The sequence below is a fragment of the Symphodus melops genome, assembly GCF_947650265.1.
Source record: "Symphodus melops genome assembly, chromosome: 5".
In the NCBI taxonomy this organism is placed as follows: domain Eukaryota; kingdom Metazoa; phylum Chordata; class Actinopteri; order Labriformes; family Labridae; genus Symphodus; species Symphodus melops.
The window spans coordinates 23,036,208-23,060,976 of NC_136695.1; the positions used below are offsets into that span (position 1 = coordinate 23,036,208).

General features: G+C 39.9%; 2 protein-coding genes across 7 annotated transcripts in view; one reads left to right on the top strand and one right to left on the bottom strand.

The window, feature by feature from the left end:
• grik5 (glutamate receptor, ionotropic, kainate 5) overlaps positions 1-14,302 on the top strand; it is an 80,040-nt gene extending 65,738 nt beyond the window's left edge. For 2 of the 5 annotated variants that reach the window (XM_079343049.1, XM_079343050.1), the window contains 8 exons: positions 634-747; positions 1,294-1,403; positions 1,653-1,826; positions 2,911-3,076; positions 4,191-4,416; positions 7,219-7,347; positions 8,321-8,487; positions 9,648-14,302. In XM_079343049.1, the coding sequence (XP_079199175.1) occupies positions 634-747; positions 1,294-1,403; positions 1,653-1,826; positions 2,911-3,076; positions 4,191-4,416; positions 7,219-7,347; positions 8,321-8,487; positions 9,648-10,259 (1,698 nt within the window). In that variant the 3' untranslated portion in view covers positions 10,260-14,302. Of the gene's footprint in view, positions 1-633; positions 748-1,293; positions 1,404-1,652; positions 1,827-2,910; positions 3,077-4,190; positions 4,417-7,218; positions 7,348-8,320; positions 8,488-8,987; positions 9,025-9,647 lie in introns of all 5 variants that reach the window. The other 3 variants (XM_079343051.1, XM_079343052.1, XM_079343053.1) reach the window with 2 other exon arrangements.
• An 898-nt stretch (positions 14,303-15,200) lies between these two features.
• On the bottom strand, positions 15,201-22,246 carry LOC306824157 (nectin-2-like). 2 transcript variants are annotated; one of them, XM_079344176.1, is made up of 8 exons: positions 22,132-22,241; positions 21,867-21,952; positions 21,607-21,711; positions 20,905-21,240; positions 20,659-20,761; positions 19,909-19,943; positions 19,731-19,786; positions 18,858-19,568 (listed from the first exon to the last, which is right to left on the bottom strand). In XM_079344176.1, the coding sequence occupies exons 3-8, from the start codon at positions 21,665-21,667 to the stop codon at positions 19,437-19,439; spliced, it is 723 nt and encodes a 240-aa protein (XP_079200302.1). In that variant the 5' UTR covers positions 21,668-21,711; positions 21,867-21,952; positions 22,132-22,241; the 3' UTR covers positions 18,858-19,436. The 2 variants fall into 2 exon arrangements, with proteins under 2 accessions (XP_079200303.1, XP_079200302.1); XM_079344177.1 differs by lacking the exons at positions 18,858-19,568; positions 19,731-19,786; positions 19,909-19,943; positions 20,659-20,761 and adding exons at positions 15,201-15,433; positions 15,531-15,565; positions 15,760-15,880 and having other exon boundaries at positions 21,867-22,246.
• Between the last annotated feature and the right edge of the window lie 2,523 nt (positions 22,247-24,769).

Below are 24,769 nucleotides of genomic sequence, written 5' to 3' on the forward strand. Positions count from 1 at the left end.
ATTTTTTTCTCTCTCTCTGTCCAGGCCGAGTGCGCCTCTGACAGACACTCTGGTTGAAGCAGGCTAATGAGAGCCCCTTTTTGCTTAATTACCATACGGTATACTTCAATTACCAGGCTGTGGTCCCTGTGTGGGGCCTGCCACACTGGTGCTCCCCCTGCTCTACACACTTCCTCTCCCTCCCTGCCCTCCCCATTGCCTGATCACTCAGCTGTAATTAGCAGCCCATGTTCATCAATTAGCTTTTAATGGAAGAGATGGAGGGGAGGCATAACGACCAGAGACCTGCAAGGTTTTTATGCAGGTGCAGAGACCAGCCATCCAGTGCTTTGCTTCCAATTAGCCTCGTTTGGATGGTGGATAATGTGTGTTTCTGCCGAAAGGGAAAGAGACAAGAGTGCATGTTCTGTATGATTTTCAAAATGGGCTTTCAAGTGCACAGTCATATTTTTCATTTCTCATTCGGGAAGTCAACATTTTGCACAAACAGATCTCTCAGCATCAAGTGTCTTTCTATTTTTGCAGAGTTACCTGACCGCTTGCCGTTTTTCTTCCTGACTCTTCTCAACTGCCTCGATCCTTCTCTCGCCCCCGCTACTATCTAACAACCTATCTATCTTTGTCAATCCCCAGAAAGCAGACCTGGCCGTGGCAGGCTTCACCATCACGTCGGAGAGAGAGAAAGTTATCGACTTCTCTAAGCCGTTCATGACCCTGGGGATCAGCATCTTGTACAGAGTTCAACTGGTGAGAGTGATACCAGCTACAGATCTAATGTTTGATTTCATATCTTTGTTTTCACTGCTGATGGGCTCATACCAAAGCCAGGGACAGGAAACATTTTGTAGATGAATCTTAACCAATCAAATTAATATTTCAACAGAGTTGATCCCCTGTTTGAAGCTAAGGACTGTATTTGTGTTGTAAGCTGCATCCACTCTGTCCACAGTGAAATGTATAGGTGTAATCTGAATTGTTCAATAAGTCAGTGCTCTGTAACTGGCTAACAGTGGCAGCTTTACATTGCTAACAAGCTTCTGGATCTAAGCCAAATGTGCTTCAGCAGTAGGCATTGTGAAACACAGCGTTTATGGATTGTAGCATTAGCGTATCAAAGCACTGCAGACTTACTGAGTGCAGGGTAGGACACAGTGCCCTCCTGTGGTGCAAAGGAGACATGACCTGACTGCTGAGACGTGACACGATGATTTCTTACATGCTGTACTTTCCTGTTTGTCTCTGTCTTTCTTTTTGGATCCTTCTTTCTCCTCGTCTTCCTTCGCTTTGCACCAGGGTCGGAAGCCAGGTTACTTCTCCTTCCTTGATCCTTTCTCTCCAGCTGTCTGGCTCTTCATGCTGCTCGCCTACCTGGCTGTCAGCTGTGTGCTCTTCCTGGCTGCAAGGTCCGTACATTACATCACACACTGTCCTGATAGTCTGCATCTCACATTTCTGCTCTGTTGTCATTTATCTTGTACAACATGGGTCCTCCGCCATGTAACATAATTTTTATTTTATTTTTTTTTACCTCAGACAACTTCCAGTAGACAGTTTGACAGGAATCATATTACTTAAATGATATGACAGAAGTGCATCACTGTGCTGCAGTGTGACCTCAAGGTCTTTACACTGTACATGTGTTTCACCGCCAGGCTGAGCCCCTACGAGTGGTACAACCCTCACCCATGTCTGCGAGAACGCAAGGACATGCTGGAGAACCAGTACACCCTGGGAAACAGCCTGTGGTTCCCTGTGGGAGGTTTCATGCAGCAGGGATCAGAGATAATGCCCAGAGCTCTGTCCACCAGATGTGTCAGTGGAGTGTGGTGAGTTACTGGATGGTTCAGTTCGTGCTGGTGTGTGCAACAGCCACTTTAAGGTCTCCATCATTTGAGTATTGTTTCTCACATACGATGTGACTGTGCAACATGAAATTAGAGTTTGAGTCCATGAGGCTCTTTTTACTGAAAATGTACATCAGATGAGACTTTTATGTGAAGGGAATAATAAAAGTATAACTTTCTTACTCTTTAAAGCACCATCCAAGACACAAAACAGTCATTTTGACAATATGTGATCCACATTTCAATTATCCACATTTTCTCCAAAGCTCCCCTTAGACATCTTTTTCAAAACAAATTAACAGACTTTGCAATTTCTTCGTGGAGAACTTTCATTTTTCCTGTGCGTTGCTTTTTTCTTCTGCACATTTGCTGCGTAAGATAATGACATTTACATTTTAAATTTCAAGCAAATAGCTGATGTATAGCTCAGCCCCTGGGCTCCAGCACTCCAAGCAAACAATACAAAAATGCTAAGTTCACACAAATGCAACAGCAGCCTGATGATACTCCTATGGAAGCAGTATAACTGTAAAAGAGACTTGTGCTTGGAGAAGACTCGCTGAGGAGATAAATAAAGGGCAGAGGAAGACAGGATGAGTTTGGGGCAGATAAGGGAGAGGCAGTCCTAGGCAGCAGTAATAAGTGCAGGTTGTTGTTCTTCAGTAACATTTTTAAACACGAGAGAAAGGTCTTTGCTTGTTGAATGTTATCGGTTATTCCTGGAAACCTGAATCCTTTTCGTCACTGTACTTCACTGTTACAAGACATGCTGATAAATGCTGTGGGCAAAACATTTGTACGGCAGAAAATATCTCTTGGTATCATGGGTCATTTTAGACTCTGTTTCAAATCAATGAGAATTAATGATTTATTGTACTACTGTAGATGTATTGAATGCAGTTGAATTACTTAATTGAATATCGTTGTTTGTCAGGCATTTCATTCACTCTGTCGTCCAAAAATAAAAATGTATACATTTTACAAATAACAACACTAAAGATTTCATCAATGTATCCCTGCATACATCCATTTCTCTCTGGTCTTCCCTTTATCTCCCCCCCAACAGGTGGGCTTTCACCCTGATCATCATCTCCTCCTACACGGCCAACCTCGCAGCCTTCCTGACTGTGCAGAGGATGGAGGTCCCCATCGAGTCTCCAGACGACTTGGCTGACCAGACCAATATTGAATATGGCACCATCCATGGCGGGAGCACCATGACCTTCTTCATGGTACAGCCCACTCTGGCACCTATTCTTCTTTTATTTTTAAGCCTTTTGATTCAGTGTTTGTGTGTCTTTGTATTTCTCAGAGTCAGACAATTTTCTGAAATGCATCAAAAACTAAAATTTTTCTGAAGTCTTTGCATGTAGGTTTTTTTATGGTTTTGTTTGGTATTTTATCGCCATGCCCGTAGTTAGAGCCTGTCCTCAGATGTTACCGTTTCTCTGAATTTCTGTGTTGTTTTCTTTACGGCTGTTTGTGTTAAGTGGCTGACTGCCTGTGTTTGCTTATGAGAGCGCCTCTAGCATCTGTGTCGGCATCTGTGTTTGTCATAGAGCCCGTGTGTGTAAGTGCGTATGTTTGTGTAGGTGTGTGTTTGCACGTGGGAGCATGTGTAGGTGAGTGGATGAAAAAATAAGCATTTGTTTATTTGTGTGCGTACATGGGAAATGGCTACATGCCAAATAATAAGTGTATGTCTGTTTTATTCACATGGTGTTTGTCCATATTGAGGTTATTTGAAAGACTGGTTTATGTTTGCTTTCATGAGCCAGTTTCAAGGTTACAGTACATTACCCCACTCATAGCCTAATCCACACTCACACACATAGAGATTGCACTCGCAATTATTACACACAACCCTCCTCCACCCTTTTCATTTTTCGTTTTCTCTACACACAAGGATACAACATGTAATTGTACTCTTTAAATACTTAATCCTGTAAACGAGCTTGCCACATTTTTCTTAAGTGATGTACCACCTCCTGTGTGCTGATTTACCTCCAACTGCATGAAGGATGATGCGTCAGCAGTGCCATGAGCAAATAATCTGCTGCCTTAACACATCGCTTTTCCCCCTCTGCTCTCCTCTTCTGCCTCTTACTTGCCATTGATGTTTAACTCTTCCTGTCATAATTCACACTGGATTCTCTATTCTGTGAGCATTTCCTCCCCTGTTTATTGAAGATGCATCTGTCTCTTTGTTTTTTTCTTTCTTCCCTCTTTTATTTTTATCGACCTCTATTTGATTTCTGGCTCAAAGACGGATGAAAGGACCGTGAATATAAAAACATTCTGTAGGCAGAGTTGAATTCCCATTGTTGTGTTTCCATTCCTCAACAGAACTCAAGATACCAGATCTACCAGCGCATGTGGAACTACATGAACTCCAAGCAGCCCAGTGTGTTTGTGAAAAGCACAGAGGAGGGCATCGCCCGCGTGGTCAATTCCAAGTACGCCTTTCTGATGGAGAGCACCATGAACGAGTACCACCGTGGCCTCAACTGCAATCTCACACAGATCGGCGGCCTGCTGGACACAAAGGGCTACGGCATAGGCATGCCCCTGGGTAATTAGTGTGTTATTGAAAATCAATTTTGACTTGATTCTGATGCCTTACATAATGAACCCCTCCCTAAACATGATCCTTTACATCATAAGCCCCTCCCTACATACTTTATTTATTCATTTCAAACAAAACTTGTGTTTTTAGTCCAGATGATAATAACTAGGTAATAACTTTAAAAAGTAAAATATGAATTGTTCATTTCATCAAACATGACGCCTTTAGAAGTTAATACGCCCCCATTGATTATTCTGTATTTATTTATTATTATTTTACTGTACTAGTTTGTGTTTTAACCATAACAAACAGGTAAAATACTGAATGAAAATAACAAAGGAAAGGAGAAATTATCACAAGTCCTTGAAGACTATAAATAGGACCTCATAACATCAGTATTGATTTAGCTAGTGTCATTTTCAGGCAGGGCATTTCAAAGCCTACAAGCCCCTACAGCAGACACTCAATCACTTTTTGTCTGTGCGCCTCAGCTGACATGCCTGCAGGTTTAAGGCTATGATCAGCCTTGTCTTTGGTGTAAAGGTCACCGAAGGTCACACACATGGTTGTCATGTCTTTGAATTGACATATCATTTATCAATAAAGGCCGGAAGTCTAGCAGAAATAATAACAGCAGGCAACCAGCGCAGCAGATGTTTTCTTTCCCTGATCTTCTGATAAAACTCTGCAGTGTGTCACCACAGCTTGTGAATTCAGACAAACGTATTTCAAACAGCATATCAAATAATGCATGCTTCTCAAACATTCAAGAGTGGGAAAAACAACAACAACAGAGCAGCAGTTTAGACATCCAACTGCAGGCTTTAAACAGTCTTTATTGTCATGTGCCCCTTTATTGTTGTGTCTCCTTTCGAAGCAACATCTGTCCAGCTCCCCTAAAAGAGTTTCCTTTGTTAGATGGTTTGAATACCACTTTTGTAGCTATATATTAGAGATGGGACAGATCTGAAGTCCTATATTGATCATTTACGGATCAGATTGCAGAGTTTGCTCACTGATGTTATTGCAGTCGTAATGATCAATGGAGCAGTGGGTTCAAAATGAAAGGACAAGAAAGTGCACCACATGCAGTTAAAGAGGAACATAATGAGTACAGGCACACTCAGTCATTAAACTGTTATGACACAGATTTACAGTAATTAAAAATGTAATGATGACATGTTTAATTAAAATCGTGTAAAAATGCTGATCTTAAGCACCTTGTCTATAGACCTAATGAAAGACAGAACTCACTTGGCTGTCATTGAGGCAGAAACACCTTCATGAGATCAATTATGCTAAATAGACACATGTAGTAGTACTGATTGGTGAGAGATTAGATCTGAGAAATGTCTTGTACGTGGTTGATTTATTTTTTATCTCAGGGATTAGTAAGTATTTCAACTGGAAGTAATGAACATCCAGTTAATTGCTTTTCTACACACGTCAGACTCCTCTGAAGCTCCCGCTCAGCACATCGAGGTTGTGTCGCCACATCACAGTGATCTTTTCAAACCCGGAGGAAGAGGCCATGACCAGAGAGAGAGAGAAGCAAAAAGTGAGATTTAGACAACCAAAGGTGTGAAGAAGATAAGAGAAAGTTTTCACAAAACAACAGATGAAAATGAGAGAATTTAGGACGACGAAAACACCCGTTAGGAGACGTCAGAGTTTTACCTTTTCAATGCAAATCCTGAGTATTTGTTGATGCCTCTTTTCTGTCGGATTTCAGTCTGATAATACATTTAAAATATAACCATTACTTAAAGTGTTGACCTTGTATGGATACGATCTTTGATGCATGGCCATACTCAGCACACTGAACAACTTGAAACAAGCTGAGCGAAAGAGCGGCATAAACGTATTTTAACTTTGAATGTAAATAACATAGCTACACACTCTATGTGATATTTGACATTTATCTTTAGGATTATTGTGACACTCTCTTCTAGCAACACAGTGTTGTTTTAGGCTATCATTATATCATATCATATCATTTTTTTTATCAGCTCCTCTTTGTGGCAGCCATTGTTTACAGTGGAGCTTTGCAGGTGACTGATTAGTAAAATAATTGCGGTTAAATGTGAAAGATTAAAGAAATATTTTACTCTGCCTTGACTACAAACAAGTGGTGACATGTTGTCGAAAGAATCAGTTCCATATAAGTCACTTAACAGCCGTGTGTGCTGAGAGAACCAGGAGTTCAGGGTCTCCATACAAACATTTTGAACGTTATGCTTGAGAGGATATGGATACTGTTGTTATCTCGTATTGTTTCAAATGTCAAGGGCTTTACAAATAATTTGTTTTATTATGATTATTATCATTCATGTTGGATCCAAGACCAAAGCAATTTTCAACAGGTTTCTTTTTAGTACACTCATTCTTCTTCCATAAAGTAGGTCATATGACAGAAGTTCACTTTGAGGTCTCCCGATTGTCCTAATTAATAGATAAACAACTGAGAGACTTTATTTTAATGTTCTGGAGAAATAACCCTGAAACATCTCCATAAGCATGCTTTGGATTCTGTCTGACCAGCAGCTGTACACAGCCTCTGTCGGGATGTAATCTCACTCTTTATCTCTCTCTAATCCTCTCTTTATTCTCGCAGTAAGATCACTCGTAGCCATCTTCAGGCTGAAACAGCAATTCTTTCCGACGGATTCCTTCTCTTTGTCCTTTATCCTTTCCTCATTTCACTTTTTTATCCCTCTCTGAAATAATCACTTTCTTGTTTAGCCTCTTTTTCTACACCTCATTCATCCCCCGCCACTTGCTCTTAGCCTGCTTTCTGTCATTTGCCAGGGTCGCCGTTCAGAGATGAGATCACGCTGGCCATCCTCCAGCTGCAGGAGAATAACAGACTGGAGATACTGAAGAGGAGGTGGTGGGAGGGAGGCCAATGTCCCAAAGAGGGGGACCACCGTGCCAAGGGTCAGTAGACCGCAGCTGTCTGCCTCCTCTCCCTCTTTCTCTCTAATGTCCTCAGTAATAGTCTCCTCACTCCCTGCTACAGTCCAGCTAATGGCTAATGCCTAACCTAATGTCCTTGTGAAGGGTGCTTAGCACAATCTACTCTCCCAAATGTTTCCTGTTTGTCTCAGGTGGTGTTTAATGGGAATTTTATTAGAGTGAGTGTGTCTGTGCACATGTGTGTGTGTGTGTGTGTGTGTGTGTGTGTGGTAAACGTGCACGTGTGTTTGTCTATCTGTGCCTTATTTAACGACAAAGACAGTGAAACTGCCACAGTATTCATGCTACTGCTGACAAAATAAAAATCTCTTTTTAAAATGGCTTCTATAACTTTAAAAATGACATTTCACACCAAACTTTCAGCCTCATCGAGTTCCATCTGCACCGTGTATCTCAAACATTTTAGTGCACTTTAATTCTGGCATTTACTCAGCCACTTTATCATGGGCAATTTAATTTTTTCAATCCAATTGAGAAAGCACTCTAGCAGGTTTGTATTGCACTTGCATAAAGTCAAGATACTTTCAAGAATCAGGTTGAAAAGGAACAGTTAAAATCAGGGCTGCAGAGGCTGAGGAATCCAGATTTTTACTTCCTAATATGAGTCAAGTCCAAAAAATAATTGGTTGAACACTTGTACTCTCCTTAATTTAAAAAAAGGTTGTCTCTTAAACACACCCTTCATTCTGCTCCTGGACTGTCTGTCAAAAGCTTTTGTTCTCCCAACCAAAGCTGACAATAAGAAAATTATTTTTAGGTAGTCGTTTTGGGACACACCTTTTGATACCTCCCCCATGAGACGATTCCTTTATAAATGTTTTCACTGTGGTACTCTGTATAAGCCAAATGTGAAAACAGCCTTTTAAAGTGTTTTGTTGTGTTTCTGCACACGATGTGTGCGCTTATATCTGTCTCCTGTGGCCTCCCCCCCCAGGTCTGGGCATGGAGAACATTGGGGGCATCTTTGTGGTGCTGATCTGTGGCCTCATCATTGCCGTGTTCGTGGCCATAATGGAGTTTGTGTGGTCGACACGCCGCTCGGCAGAGACCGATGAGGTATGCCCCCATACCTGCCCTCGCCGACCCCACAGACACACCCCAGTAGGTTCCCATGGCATCCCGCCAACCCTTTAAATTATTATGTTTTGTGTGAGTGTGAGAGAGGGAAAGTGTGTAGCTTTTGCCTCCATTTGTTTGTGTTGTGTGTGCTGTTACATTTGAGGTTATGTGCATGTCAGATGAAAGGAATGTTCAAGTATGCGGCACTGAACTGCTGTAGTGCTAAAAATGTAAACAACATAGATATTTCACTTTGCATGTCCTGCCTGTTCTGAAGTCAGTGTGTCCTTTTCGGTGTTTAACAGCAAGTGTTTGTGAGCTAAACTTGATGGTACGGATAAGCAATATTGAGAAATGGCAATATTTGCTTGCATAAAGAAGTAGTGTGATCTTTTTCCCTGGCATTAAATGTCATGATGTATCTTCTTTTACATGCCTCACATGTATGCTGGTATTCTTCGTTTCCATTCTTGGACTACCTCTCACCCATCTCACTGTGTGTCTCCCTTTGTGTCTCTCTCTCAAACACACACCTCCATCAGTGTCTGTTCTCCGATAATGAGTCCTGTTTCTGTTTATGTGAGCACATGAATTTTGATTATGATTTAATGAGAATGTTGTTCGTCTGTAGTTGACATGTTGATGCATTTGGTCTTTCATGTGCGCAGTAGTGGCAATGGCGGAAAAAAAAAAAAAGATTTGTGGGTGTGTGCACAGCTGCTGTATGCGTGAGTGTGCCTTTGTGTACGTGCACCTGAGTTTAAAGGCCTGCCTGTTTGTTCATAGTGCATAGTGCCATGATGAAGTGCCCATGAACTAAACAACATTTTGGTGTCCTGTGTGTTTGGATTGTAATAACTCTCTCTGCTCCTTGGATATTCTCCCATCTCTATCCATCTCTACGCCCTGCCCCATCACCTCCTCTCCTCTCTATTCAAACCATTCCTCCATCTGTTGATCTCTGTGCCCTTGCTTCTCTTGCGACTTTTTGTTTACCATGCCTCACTGTGTCTGTTCTTTCTGCCTTGTTCCTGCCGTGTTCTTCTTTTGTTTTGCTTTTCCTTTCAATCTCCTTGTTTCTCCTCCGCCCTCCTATTTATGTACTGCCTTACCACTGTCTTGTTCTGCTGCCTGCCTACTTTGTGTCCTTGGCGCCCCTCCTTCCCTTCCGTCTCTCCTCCCTCCTTCGTTGATCCTTCTAGGTGTCTGTCTGTCGGGAAATGATCACCGAGTTCCGAAACGCCGTCTCCTGTAAGAAGAGCTCCCGTATGCGCCGCCGTCGGCCCCTCAGCAGCTCGGCAGCCCTGCGCCACCCTACACGCATAGCTCTAGGGGCCCCTCGGCCTCTGCGTCTGGTCCGGGAGATGCGCCTCAGCAATGGGAAACTCTACAGTGGAGTTGGAGGTGGAGGAGGTGGGGCAGGAGGGACAAGCCCTTCTGATCTGGGACCTGGGCCTCAGCGGATCCTGGAAGATCCTCTGGGGGCCAACACCACCCCTCCTCCACCAGCCCCGACCCCTGTAATGCTGCCCGCCCGCAGCTGCACCCATGTCCGGATCTGCCAGGAGTGCCGAAGGATCCAGAACCTGAGGTCAGGGACAAGTTTAGGATCAGCCACAACCAGAATACCACCTTCATCAGCACCTCTGCCCAGGCTACCCCCGCCCCCACCTCAATCCTCATCCAACACAGACAGTGAGGGCGGAGGGGGGCCCAGCCCAAGACGGCATCACCACAGCCCACCTCATACACCTCGACCCATTCCCCCGCCACAGAACAGCAACACCACAGACCTGCTGGGAGAGCAGGACTGAAACACAATTGGCGGGACAAGTGTGATTGGTGATGAGGGGACGGAGGAATATTTGTGCTGCTGAGAGAAACTCTGCTCAAAGAGGGAGAGGAGGAGGGAATGCAATGAAACTCTGCAAGCTGATAGAAAATGAGACGACCTTTAAAAGGGGGAATAAACAGGAAAAACTGTTAACCTTTCTCAAGATGAGCCTGAGGCCGACAGAACCAGAACTGGCTACAAACAGGCTGTGAGACGGTCGTCAGTAAATCTTCCAAAATCAACTCAGAGGAACATTTTTAAGCTCGGATAAATCTGAGAGGAAACACATGACCAGGTGATGGTTTCAGCTTGTCTCCTTGCTCTCCTAACTCCCCCCTCACTTCTCCTTTAGATTTGAGGGCGCTGGTTTTCTTTCACGGTCACACCCCTGGAAAATAACTACCGCCAGTAGTAAAATGAAGCCTTGATGGAGGACATACTGTATCTGTATGTGATTTAAAACTAAGCAACTAAAAGATTTCCAGAGAAATATTTCCTGTTGGGTTTTTTTTCTTTTGTTGTCTTTTTCTTGTTTTGTTACCGTTGTTCAAAGTGGGAATTTCAGAATTAAAAACAGACTATGTGTGACAATATGGTGGATTATAACGCACCAAGAAACGTGACTGTGCTTTGTGCCCCTCCCTGTGCTCCATGGCTGCTTTTTGGATGCTGTAAGAAAAGGTGGATGAACAACTTTAAGGCTAAATAATGCAAAACAGTAGCAGAGGAAACTGTCAACCTACCTTCCTTTTCACTGTGTGTGTGTGTGTGTGTCTGTGTGTGTGTGTAGGTGTGTATGTGTGTGTGCGTGTTAAAATGTTTACTTCCAGTAGGTCTGTCTGTTACTACTCAAAGTGAGGAGGAACATATACCCAGCAACTGCACCCGACTACAAATGTTTGCTAATCAGATCGCAACAAAAAGAGGAAGGAGAGAGAGAGAGACAGAAACAGAGTTTGAGAGCTCGAGGCTTTGAAATGTGAAATTAATGTCCTTCGTTATCCTGGTGAGGCTTGCCAAGCCTTTACTTCTTTTTCACCTCTGTTCACGCAGCCTAGAAGAGATAGAGACCGGGCGAGGCAAAGGCAGAGACAAGAGAGGCAAGATAGAGAGAAAGAGAAAGAGAGTAGATCAGAGAATGAAAAGGACACTACTGAATCTGAATGAGAAATCCCTAACTGAACTACTTCCATTATTAGATCTGTCCTGATCTGTTAATTCTGGGCATCTTTAAAGGGGCTTGTTAATGCGCCAGCGGGCTGTAGCTGCAGCTTCTTCTCTTTTCTCCGTTTAACACACAGACTTGGCCGTCCACAGCACAGACTCCTGCCAGAGTGATAGACTCAACATAGCCTCGTCAATACTGTCTCAAGCTTTTGATCGCCTAATTACTCCCCCCGGTGGCTGGGGACTCATTCGGGAGGGGGGACTGAACACAGGGAAACGTGCTGATAAAAAATGTAAAAGAAATGTGTTTTTCACACTGACTGGGAAGCAAATCTAAACGTGTTTAATTTATGCTGTTAAAGTTACAGTCCTAACACTGTGTGAAACTGAAACTAAAACAATCTAAACGCTACAGTAAATCAGTCACGGTGCTTAAAGGGAATACACTGGTGGATTTTAGTCCTTTAGCTTCAAATTGTGTACACTTTTCTTGTTGATTAGAATTCAAAGCATACCACACGTTTTTCCACAGACTTCAAATTCCCCTGGACACTTTTAAAAACAACCCAGACCCCTAAACTGGTCCAACAAAAGACACATTAGGAGGCGTAGTCTGGTGCTTAGTGCACATGCCCCATGTACTGTACAGAGGAGAAGGTCTTCATATTCTTCTTTGCTATTGACCTAAATAGTTTTGCATGAATAAGTCAAATCATTACTGGTCAAAAATGTGTGTTTCACATGAAAACAGCAGTGCCTAGCTGTTTAAAAATCAATCAGTGTAAGACAGTAGATGTGTCTCCAAGTGGCAGGGACCAAATGAGCTGCCGGCTAGTAAAAGGCTAAGGAAGAACTGAGACGAACTTACACACTGACATTGATTTTAATGGATTTGTCGACTATAAAAAAGTATCGCCAGCCTTATCCTGTCAGCTTTATTTAGACACCATTGGCCTCCCATTATTGCTCATTTGTAGGCAGATCAATCATCGTATTAATCCAAATGGTATTAAGCTCTTGGCCTCATTGACTTTCAGGACTCTAAATAAAACAGATTAGATAATTATCGATCCAAACAATGAGCTACAATCAACTTATTTACACAGAGTCATGACAAACAGCAGGTGTCCAATCAGGTTACTGCAGCATGGTTCCTTATCAAGCTTTGAAAACACCTCCCCAGGGGAGCTTTTATATGAGGGAGCTGTTTTCTGTTTGTGAAAGTCCCTCTATCAGAACGTGTCAAACAGTATCAGTAGTGTTATGTCTCCTGACATTTTCTACAATAGCCTATGATCCTTCACGTTATGTTTGTTTCCATTTGACATCACGATCAACTGCTGTATTAGCACTTCCTGCACCGCCGGTCACTGACTCATCAGTGCCTCAGTGTTCATTCAATCAGTTATCTAATCACTTCCTAAAATATGCACTGTGGAGTGACTCACTACTCACTGAACAAGAAGAGGGTATATATTCACACCCTGAACTACAGTACAGTCAGTGTACTTCTACTTAAGTTCAGGGTGTTCAGGGAAAAGTTTACATCAACATTCAAAGTTTAAATGTTACATTTTAAATGCAACCGGTCTGTGAAAGCCCACAATCCTTTTCTGTGTCACGAGTTTTAATGACTGGTGGTTTCTAACAGATGGGTCCGTTTTCTCCACCTCCTGCTCACCTCTTTCTTCTGTTTTCACTGATAGTTTTGAATAACAGTTTCCCAATTTTTTTTCCCCACAATCCTCTCTGATAATCTCTTGACATTCTCGAGTGTCCTCCAAAACAAACTGAGGAATTATTGCAGCACAGAGAACTTTATCTCTCACTGGCATTTCATCCATTCACATTCAGCAGTTACACAAGGCATGAGAGGAAAGAGTTCAGGACTTTACATATACACTTGCAGTAAAAGGACTTTCTTGTCAACGAAACGTTGCGTTGCTGTGTGAAATGATGTATTTCTTAGCTGTGAAACACATTTGTTGGAACTTTATTTGCACACATCCGGCTCTTTCTGTCTTGACTTGTTGTGTCTCTTTCTCTCTGTTGTTACTTCCTTTTGTGTAACAATGATGGCAAAACAACAGCTGTCAACCCCTTTACCAGAACAGTGCACACACAAGCTCATTAACAAAGACACACAACTAATTGGACTCTGATTTTCTTTGTTTTCTAAAGACTGCACATTCCCTGTTTGTTTTGTTGTTTTCAAATGTGTCTTCAGTCCTTTCCATGTTTTTTTTTATGTGTAAAAAATAAAAACTTTATTTGTGACAGTACCACAGAGCCAAAAGGTTGGCTATCGACGGCTTTAAACCATCAGCTGAAAGCATTTAATAGCTGCAAAGCATTATCGAAGGGAGCCAAAGAGAAGCCAAATGATCAGCTGTGTGAATACGAAAGGAAAGGGAGGGTCACAAAACAAATCAGACGGGGTGTCTGGACGTCACACCGCAAAACAAACCTTTTTTGTTTACTTTTATGTTCTTTTCTTTGGTATTTTTTCATATTTCTATACCAGTGCTAAATGGATTATTCAAACTGATGATGAATATTATTGTTGTTATTATTCCTATTGAAGAGCAAGAGGTTCTATAGTCTAACTGTGGTGACAGGTGGGCGGTGCTGGGATGAAGGTGCAATGATGTTCTTCAGAGAGATTGCCCTGATGTTCAACCCTATAGACACACGGACTACTTTTGGAATAAAAAACATTCAAACAGTCCCACAGTGGCACGGCTCTTTGCTTTCTGAGGGGAAGGTCTGCTGTGTTTGTTTTTCTCGTGTGATTTACTGAAACACTGTCAGCATACCAGATGTGGAAGAAGCAGTCAGATACTGATAGATTTCTCATGAATCGGCTTGCAAATACAGAGCGTGTTGATGACTATATTTGGGTTAAAAGCAGGAAGCTAGGGAGGAAATATATTTCACAGAAGCAGAATGAGTCATCAAAAGTTTCTTAAAGAAAGAAATATTATTTTCTTTAAGAAAAAAGAAACATTTATATCCAGAAAACCCCAAAAAATGTAGCGTCCTTTCAGATTTCCTGAAAACTTATTTGAATTATTTAATAATATATATATATATATATATATATATATATATATATATATATATATATATAATATTGAAAAAAATTACATTTATAGATAATCTGTTCTGACTTTATGTTTAATAATTACAGAGGTGCAACAATAAACATAATAAGCATAAACTAATACACACAAGACATAGGTTAGTAGGTTAATAGGTTAGTTCATATGAAGATGTTTTTGTTGTTTTTTTACAGTATTTACCATAAAAGTATTAGAAGATTGATCAATTAAATTATATGTATATGTACATACAGATTCAAATTGACATTGTGTTTCAGATTTCTTTCACAGTGACAGGTCTGACTGTTCAGCGTTCATCAGAGTGACAGCCTGGGGGAACAAACTCTTCTTATGACGGGTGTTTTTGTTTGTTTCCTCAACCTTGTTACAAAAAGAAAAGTGTGTCACCTTGATCATCGACGTTCAGCACTTACGGTTGAACTACAATCCACTTTCTGTTAGTGTGCCTCCAATTAATAATTGCCAATTTAAAAAGAACAAATAATGCTAAATGTCTAAAATATGTTTTCAGCACTTCAATCCAAAGCAAAATGGTCAACCTTCTGGTGGTGCGAAAGAATAGACAGAGCTCCACCAAAGTGAGTACGACTTTTAAAATCTGTGAATGTCTGAAAAACATCAATGAGCCACAATTTTACATTTGGTAACTTGCTTCTTTATTATAATTCACACTACTTTTGATTATCAATCATGAGCACAGACAAGCTGCTTGAAATAATCTCTAAATGTGACTAAATCCACTCCTGGACATACAGTACTAAAGTAGAATTGTACACAACATCACAAGTTTAAACTACAATCTGTAGTCTCAGTCAAACTGTGAGCTCATCTTTTCTTCAGAAACTCATCACTGAGCCGTCTGTAGCTGAAATACAAAAGAGCTACTGTCAAGGCAACTCAAACTAATAATAATGTGTCAATGAATTTGGTGAAAAAGAGAAAAGAAGAATATTTATTCTCACCAGTGTAAACATGACGGTCGACCACGTCCTTCCGTCTGAGAAAAAGACAAAGGTTACTTTAAGAGTGATTTTAACTAACTAACAGACAGCGTCTTTTGGCATTCTTCGTGGATTGAATTAAATAAAAACTCAATGATTAAAGAGGACAGAAAATATATAACATTTCATGGTGTGACTACAGACACCTGCTTAAAATACAAACCACACACACACAGACACAGACATGCACCTTATTTTGATGATGATGCAGTACGTTGTAGTTGCCATGGTCGCTACTACCAGGAAAAACACACCAGCAGCAATCAGCTTTATTTGTAACATCGGAGCCCATGCTGACGTCAACATTGGTTCTGGCAAAGAAGAACATTTTTACACATCTTAGGAGAGTTCATGATAAATGACTGCCTTAAAATAGTTTTAACAGTATTACTCATTAATGAACTCTAACTACCTGTAAGTTCTGCATCGAATGTATACATAGAGATTGTTTTGAAATCCCCACTCTGTCCTTCAGAAATGTATCATGAACAGTAAATTCTGGTTTATCAAGAAGAACAATAATGGAGATTTCTGAACCGTTCGACTGTTTGAGCCTCCACTCAACTTGAGAGATGTTTTCTTTATCTGAGAGGAGATGACATGGCAGGGTGACATCATGGCCAACGTATCCAGTCACTTCAGGCTTAACATGAATTTTTCTTGCATCCAGACCTGTCAGAAAAAAACAGTTGTGAAAATACCACATATATGTGATAGTAAAATATCTCAAAACTTCTTCTTCCATTCTCAGCATTTCATAAATATCCAGCATGTAGTGCCTTTGCTTACCTCTTATTGTGATGCAAATGGACCACAGAAGGAGTGATCGGCTGCTCGCTTTCATTGTACCGAATAGCAGAGGTCAAGAAAAAAAAAAAGTCTTTCTGTGTCTTAACAGTTTTGTCTTTCTCAGACTGCAATCCACCGGCCTCCTTCATTTCCTGTTTTCTTCCTTTTGCACATAAGTTGTGGTCATATGATGAAAGTGTTCAGAGGGGATGTCATTGTTCATTAAAGGAGAAATGATGCCTGACAACTTTCACGGTCTCATCATGAAAAATTCCGATCACAAAAGTGAGGATTTTCGTAAATAATAATTGTCAGTCCACCACAACGCGCGACTGACAACAGGCCACCTTGACAGGTTGGGAGGCTCATTCTTTGTAGCACAGAGAAATATGTCAATGCTTTCTGTTCATATAATGAACTGGAAAGACATTACAGTCAAACTGTGTTTTATCTCTCTGATCTGCTTCCTGTCAAGGCAGCAACATGAATAAGGGAAGGGCTGTGAAAATGTAAATCGGTATCCTGCAACAGTATCAACAACCACAAACGAAAAGTGTGTTTTAAAGAAAATTTAAAACAATATACAGGTCGGTGCACAGCTTGAAATAATGATTTGATTAAAAACAACTAAAACATCTGAAAAGCATTTCTTACATTAACTGAAATCAAAGTTGTAAGTTACTGACTTTTAACATAAAACAGTTTAAGACTCTAGATTGAAACAGAAATTAAACAAAACACCAAACTACATGCGTTTGTATCTTAACACAACATCTGTACATGTTGAAAGAAGAAAAATGATATGTCACAATTTCACACCCACAGACTCGCTCTGCCAGGAAATGCTGCTGTAAACTGTGATAACAGATAGGAACTGTTGGTATTCATGAATCACGATCATGCTAAACTTGCAAACCATAGTTTGTCACCTTTTTACAGGTGGCACACTCAGACTGCAACATCTGCGTACAGGACTCTGAAATGAACACTGAACAGAAAGGAGGAAGGTCAATGCTACAACAGTAATAAGAAGTGTCTGTGCATTTACATGCATACGGTATTAAATCGTATTTATGTAGTTTTTATACAAAGCTGCTGCAAACACGCCGTAAAACAAAGACAGGATCAGGATAGAAGAAGTGAGAACACAAGAGAATAACCACAATAAGTCCAGCATCCTCTCTGACTGATCAAACGTTGCCCTCTTAAAAGGCTCACATAAAGTCATGACGTCTTATTGGTTATATTGCAATAAAATGGCAATCTAGAGTTTCAGAGTGCAGAAAAAGATCACATTTAGAGTCACTTTTAAACACCCACAGCTCTCGCCCTTTTTAAAAATACAACAATAGAGCCGCATTGCTAAATGTGTTCTGTTTTTTTTAAAAATGTGCAAATTGTTCCTCCTTTGATGTTCAGACTGAAAAAGAGGAACCAAAACTCTGTATGATGAGCTCCAACATGGTACTAATGTGGACACAAGAACAGCACCTGTCTGTGTGACATGTAATTAATGTGACACAGTTAGATAACATAGCTTAGCTTAGCTGATACATCCACAAAACGGTCTTCATTACATGACTACGTTCTCACACAGAATGATGGACTGATGGTTCGAATATATTCAGGTCTTAATTGTTTTATTTGAGTTCGCCGGAGACAAAAGCCAAAGTTATTATCGTTAACAAAAAACAAATGAAGGAACACAACCCAATATGTCACAAATATTTTCATTAACAGAAACAAAAATAAAAAAAACAAAAAATTTATGTTGGGCGGATATTAAATCCAAACACTGATTGACATGTGGTTTGTCCTTTCTTCACGGTCCATGGGTGGTTCATCTTTTGTGGCCTGTCTGAATAGATTTTTTCAAAATGCTAAGATGTTTTTTTTTGTTTTGTTTTTTTTATCACGCAGACAGCTATCACATGTGACAAAATAATAAATTCACAAATCAGCATTAAGGGAAACGCTAGATAGCCTGTAGCATAATACCACATGCCCCATGTAGCCTACAGAGGCTTTAGTCCCTGAAGCAGGGATCCCGGGTTCGATTCCACGTCACTCCTCACTCTCTCATCCTGGTTTACCACTCTATCCACTGTCCTATCCAATACAAAAAAAAGGAGTCCAAAAGCCTAAAAATGATCTTAAAACAAAAAATAATCTAAACTAAAATTGAAAAGAAAAACTTAAATGAAATACTGGCAAATTCAAAAACTATTACAACATCGCTGTTAGCAATTATTGTCTGCTCAGATCTCTAACATCACACTAGGTCACGGGGAAAAGAAGAAGAAAGGTTTTTCACTTCCACTTGAACATTAATAGCATCTTTGGGGGTGCTATTTGTTGCTAATTCTTACTTAACATCATACACGCTTGAAAGGCTCTGCAGAGGATGTGTGACTTTTTCTCTAGAGCCATCGATGTGTCAAAAATTACTCTGACAAATATCTCAACATCTTCTATACGGACTGACTTCACTACAGAGGATGGAGTGGAGAGAAAACGTTGATCTTTAATCATATTTCCGTTACACTGCTCTAAGCTTTGATCATCATCACTTACATTTCTTTGACAAATTACCTGCATAGTTTTAGACATTCCCCTCAGTTCAGCTGTTAACACGCATGAAACATTTTACAACACATTCGAACACTAAACCCTGAAGGTAAACCAAAAAATAATTGCAACAGTCTCAATTGCACTCTTGTCAGTATATGCTTATTTATAAATATAGTATGTATTCATTCTTTGTACAGTGTCGTTCTCTTTACATCATTCACATGAGGACATGCCCTGTATAATTCTTCTTTGTTTACATAAGGTGGAACAAATAAAGCTTTACAAACACAGCAGCTCGTGATAACACATTGACATTATGATCTCGAACAGCGGCTGTGATTCTGAGGTTTTAAGTTGTTCAAAGCTTTCAGGCTCACGTGATTCTTCTCCATGACACGACATGAACACATTAACTCACAGACAGCCGCTTTAAGGACATTTTTCTGTTGTCCTGTATGAGTCCAAGAAAAGAGCTTCAGCATGACCGCAGCACACATTTGATCTCATTTAAAACCTACTTGAAAGCAGGACCTCGGAGTACATGACATCATCAACATGCATGCTCTGTGTGTGTCTGTCTTTGGAGAAAGGGGCAGCGACTCTGGGTGGTTTGCACTTGACGTCAGAATAGACCACATCCTACAGGTGTGAGAGAGAGAGAGAGAGAGTCATGGTGGAGAGTTTGGTGATAAGCTGTACCATTTGAATTGATCTGAAATAACACAACAAATGAACAAATCACAAATGAACCCGTAAAGAGATTCAATTTAAGTCAATAAATTTTCTTTCACGCTCACTCACCTGCTCTCTCACAATAATAGAAGGCTTGGCCACATCCCTCACTGGACCATCAGTATCTGAAAGAAATACAGATTTTAGTCAACGGACCTGAGAGTCACTGAAAAAGAAGTCTCAAAAATACATCCATTATGTGTTCTAGATGGATGGAGTGAAGAGGAACTCAAGATTTTGTTCTCACCGATGAACACCTGCTGTCTGACCAAAGAAGCCGGTCTGAGTAAAAAGATGGCTGTGGTTAGTTTCTCTGCACTTAAAAGAAGTTTAAAAACAACATTTTCAAGTTTAATAAAAGATCCTGGATCAAATCACCGTACTGTGTGTGTGTGTGTGTGTGTGTGTGTGTGTGTGTGTGTGTGTGTGTGTAACTCAATCTCAGTTAAAACTTAAAGGTGCACTATGGAGGTTTGGTGCTGAAATTTGAAAGTTGGCAAAGTTACACAATTCTATGCTTTTAAGCTGTTTAAAGCTTAAAAGCGACCAGGAGAGTTACGGTTTCCCTGTTGCAGGCTCTCCTCTATAATACTGTTTCATTTACCTCAGAGCTGGGAATAACTTTCACTATTCTTTCTCAAAACTCAACAGTGCATCTTAATGTTATAAAAACCAGAGAAATTATGTTTTTTTTTTCCAATACAGAGATTACAGTAACCCCCCATTTTAATAAGTTTGTTTTTTCTTTTTGTAATATAATGTTATCACCCATCAGAATCATGCAAACCCTCTATACAGTGAAAAACATCAGCACGTGGGAAACTGTTCGATAAAGCAGCAGATGGGGGTGATTTTAAAATAAAGTATTAAATGGCTGATGAAAGCTTTTAAATCTTTTAACATTTATTCAGTTATCACATAAGTTTGACAACATTATTACATGTGTAAAATATGCAGAGTTCAAACTCATAGGTGCACAGGCAAACTCAACACATACCTTTTGATGAAGACGAGGTATGTTACGGCTAACAGGATCACTAACAGCAGCAGGACAGAGATCACGATAGCAGAAATCTCCCCTGATGATAACGGTGTCTGTTCTGTGAGAACAAACGTGAAGGTGAATCACAGTGTCTCGAGGTGTGTGTGTGTGTGTGTGTGTGTTGTTGTTGAATTATTGTAAGTGGTTTATACACTCCTGGTTTTTTTTACCAATATTCAATTAAAAAAAAAAAAACCTCACCTTTGACAATAAAGGTGGTGGTTCCTTCCAACGTACCACTAGGAAAGGTTGAAAGGATACAGGTGTAGGACCCTGCATCTCTCATTTCTACATGTGTAATGATCAGAGATTGTTTTGAAATCCCCACTCTGTCCTTCAGAAATGTATCATGAACAGTAAATTCTGGTTTATCAAGAAGAACAATAATGGAGATTTCTGAACCGTTCGACTGTTTGAGCCTCCACTCAACTTGAGAGATGTTTTCTTTATCTGAGAGGACATGACATGGCAGGGTGACATCATGGCCGACGTATCCAGTCACTTCAGGCTTAACTTGAATTTTTTTTGCATCCAGACCTGTCAGAAAAAAAAGGAGGATTATGGTGGCAGGAGATTTGTAGTCTGGTTAAAAAGTCAAACATAATTTAGTGATGAAGATTTTCAATCAGACTTATGGATCTGCTCAAACAGGGAAGCTGTTGTGTATAAAAGGGGAAGTTTCCAGTCTTACCAAAAATCTAATTATAAACTGGATATACCTAACTTTTATTTCATAAATTGAAATCTTTTCTTTACACATGGTTGTTAATTTTTGTTATTTTGAATGAATTTGATTCTAAGTAATTTGACATGAACTTAATCAATATTAGCCAACTGAAACGTTTGCTTAATAAGCCTCGGAGAAAAAAAAACCCCAGTGTAGTTTTAAATGTTGTGTCTTACCTGGAAGTACTGTGACATACATCATCTTCAGCAGAAACAGAGATATGTTGTATAATTTCATTGTGTTACGACAGAAAGGTCGACAGACACGTTTGGAGAAAGAACCTACAGAGGGATATTAACAAAGCATATTTTCACACATTTGACCACTTTTGCAGTATCCTACATTTTAACTCTTCAAATGTGATGTTATAAAATACAATTAGGCTAAATGTTGTTTTATTTATTTACTGGTTGACATAAATATTAAGGAAACTTACAGTTTCAAAGACGAATCCGTGCCTGCATTAGTCCAAAAACACAACAGGTTAAATGTGTGGCAACGACAGAGAAGTCTCTCTTATGACTGTGACAGACGACAAAAAAAAACCCAACCTGATCAGTAAAGAGGAACTTGAAGTGTCTGAAGTGATTCCATCAATGACTGACTGACTAACTGCTGCAGCACTTCTCTCCTACAGAAGTTACCATAGAGACAGGTATAGGTTAACATAAGTTAGATACGTTATAATAAAGTGTGCAAACGTTTAAAATAGAAGAAGAGCATGACTCTGGATGAAAGCATATCCTCCTCTCTCAGCACTTTCTCCTGGAATTCATTCTCCATCAACATGATTCTCTTCTGTTTTCAAGTGAGCAGTCAGCACGTTCGCCGACTTTTCTTTTTTTTAGTTTTCACATGTAAAGCACCCACCAATGGAACAGCGACCTCTTGTGGTTAAAACATGAACATTACTTCATATAGCGAAACCTATACAGTATAGTACCTCTTATTGAGGCAGCAGTTCAAGTAATAGTTTTGAACAAAGCAGCTCCCTCATAAGAAGTCTCAGTGAGTTTGTTGATGGATTCAGAGCTCTTCAGCAGAAGATCTGCTTCTCTGCTGCCAGGTTTAAAGAATTCAAATGTTTTCATTTTGTAGTATGCATTGCACCATCCTTAGTAAAAATATAAGGCTACATATGCACTCTATGTTTGCCCCCTTGTGCCATGAGAGAAAAACAACACATGAATATTTTTGTAAATTTCTTGGCAATGAAAGTAGAAAGACAGAGAGTAAGTTATTAACAGCATCGCCCAGATTCTGTGTGATGTGTTATTTTGTATTTAAGTGTTAATCTCAACTCTTTGTGTCCCGTTCTGTGAAGGAGGGAATTATAGAGTCACATTTAAAACACTCAGTGTTTGAAATTAAATTGTTTCCTGTCCTTTATTGATTTGATTTTTTAAGAAAATGGTTTTGAAGGAAATTAAGATGAAACGTTGAGCTTAATTGTACATTTCAAGTGTAGACAAAAAGAAAAGAGGTGGTCCTAAAGTCTGACACTCTTGTGTCTACCAGAGCATTATCATTGTATCTGCAAGATTACGATTACTTTCTCATTTCTTCTTCTTCAATTTGTATTACTATTAATTAAATGTTGATTACTTGAAGAGGCCAAAACTAAAGATTCCACTGTATGTGAATAAACAGCACAGTTCATAGAACCTGCTGCTGTATAATTGGTCCTTGGCTCAAAAAAGGTTTCTGTTGTGTTTTCTCTCATTCAGAAGGTCAGGGGTTCGATCCCCAGCTCCTTCAGCTACATTTTGAAGTGGTCTTAGGCAAGACATTGAACCCCCCAAGGTGTGTGAATGTGATTTGTGAGTCTGAAGTCTATTTTATGTTTTTTTTTAATTTATTTTTTTATTTTATGAATAAGACTATAGTAAATAGAAACAAAGAAATACATTATTATATTATTGACCAGGCACACAACACTCGTTTTCTTCATTGTGTTTGAAAATGTATACTCTGAAAGTGAGAACAACAGACCTAACGATGACTTTATAACCACTAAAGGAAGCTACTGCAACACTTATCACTTTGAACAGACACCATGTGTGATCAGCTAAAGAAACAGTTCATATATTTTGACAGTTTTAGCTTAGATGCTGAATAATAACGGTGTGAGTGAACAGAAAGGCATAAAGACGAGCAGTGTATTCATTTAAAATCCTCGCACCAGTGACCTTTGTGCCAAACCTCCTGAAGGAAGCTGCGTCTGAGAAGATGTGATAATTATCTCCACCAATCAGAGTCTCCAGCTGATGAGCCTCAGGTGTTGATCAGGGTAATCAGGTCAGGGATGCAGAGCTTCGCCTGTTTCAGTTGGTTGAACTCAGCTTGTTGCCTGCATGTAAATGACTGGTCTACAGGGCGAGACAAGAATAACAACTGCAGCAAGCACAGCTCTGCATCCAGAGCTGCAACCCTCCAAGGACAAAACAGTGGTGCTTTAAATATCCTGAATGTGTTCGTAAAAGGTACATTTATAAAAAAATAAATATGTATGTCTAAACTCTACAGTAGTTTCAGGGGATATTTCAAAGGTTGATTAATTACTTCAGGGCACTTGCTGTTGCACAGTAATTTCTATAACCACATTATGTTACACATGATGATGAATTAACAAACAAATCATCCAACGTCTACAATTAATTTGTGCTGTAAACAGGAACGATTTGGTAATTTCTTTTGTAAAATCATCATTCATTACTAGGCTAAGAATACATAGTCCATAGTTTTTTTATTATTATTCATAATATACTGATATCTACAGTACAGTGCCTGCATATCATCATCTTTATACAATTTGATCTAAGCTCTGAATGCCTTTGGCACTCGCCAAGTGACTTAGGTCTGATGTTTTCCCAGAGAAACAGCAAGCAATCAGGAGAGATGAGATGATATATTGTTGACCCTATGACATCAACGTTTGGTTCTAAAGCTGCAAACCAGCTCAGTGTTAGGGTAACAAAGTTTGAAAGTGAGCATCTTTGGAACAACAATGCTGAACATTTTGTCAAGCAGAAGGGAACAATCAAGTGCTGTATGCCTGTATTCTTGAATGTAAACATTAAGAAGAAACTTTGATTCAAAACTTAGATCTAAATTTATAGAACAAGCTTCATCTGTGTGTCCTTTGGTCTAAAACAGGAGCTAGTGTCTAGAGTGTGTCTGACTGGAAAAGATAATACATGTGCTTCAGTTCTTTAAATAAATGTTGAAACATTGACGTTTATTTTCACTCTTACTTGTAAATACATGCATATATAACTCAAATTAAAGTCAGTTATCCAGCTGTATGATGTTTACTGAACAATAAAATTAGAGTGCAAC

Excerpts from the sequence above, each read along its gene's own strand:
- LOC306824157 (XM_079344176.1), bottom strand. The coding sequence starts at position 21,667 with ATGAAATTATACAACATATCTCTGTTTCTGCTGAAGATGATGTATGTC. Across the intron at positions 20,762-20,904 it reads CACCACCTTTATTGTCAAAG|AACAGACACCGTTATCATCA; the intron begins GTGAGGTTTTTT and ends TTGTTCTCACAG. Across the intron at positions 19,944-20,658 it reads TACCTCGTCTTCATCAAAAG|ACCGGCTTCTTTGGTCAGAC; the intron begins GTATGTGTTGAG and ends CTTTTTACTCAG.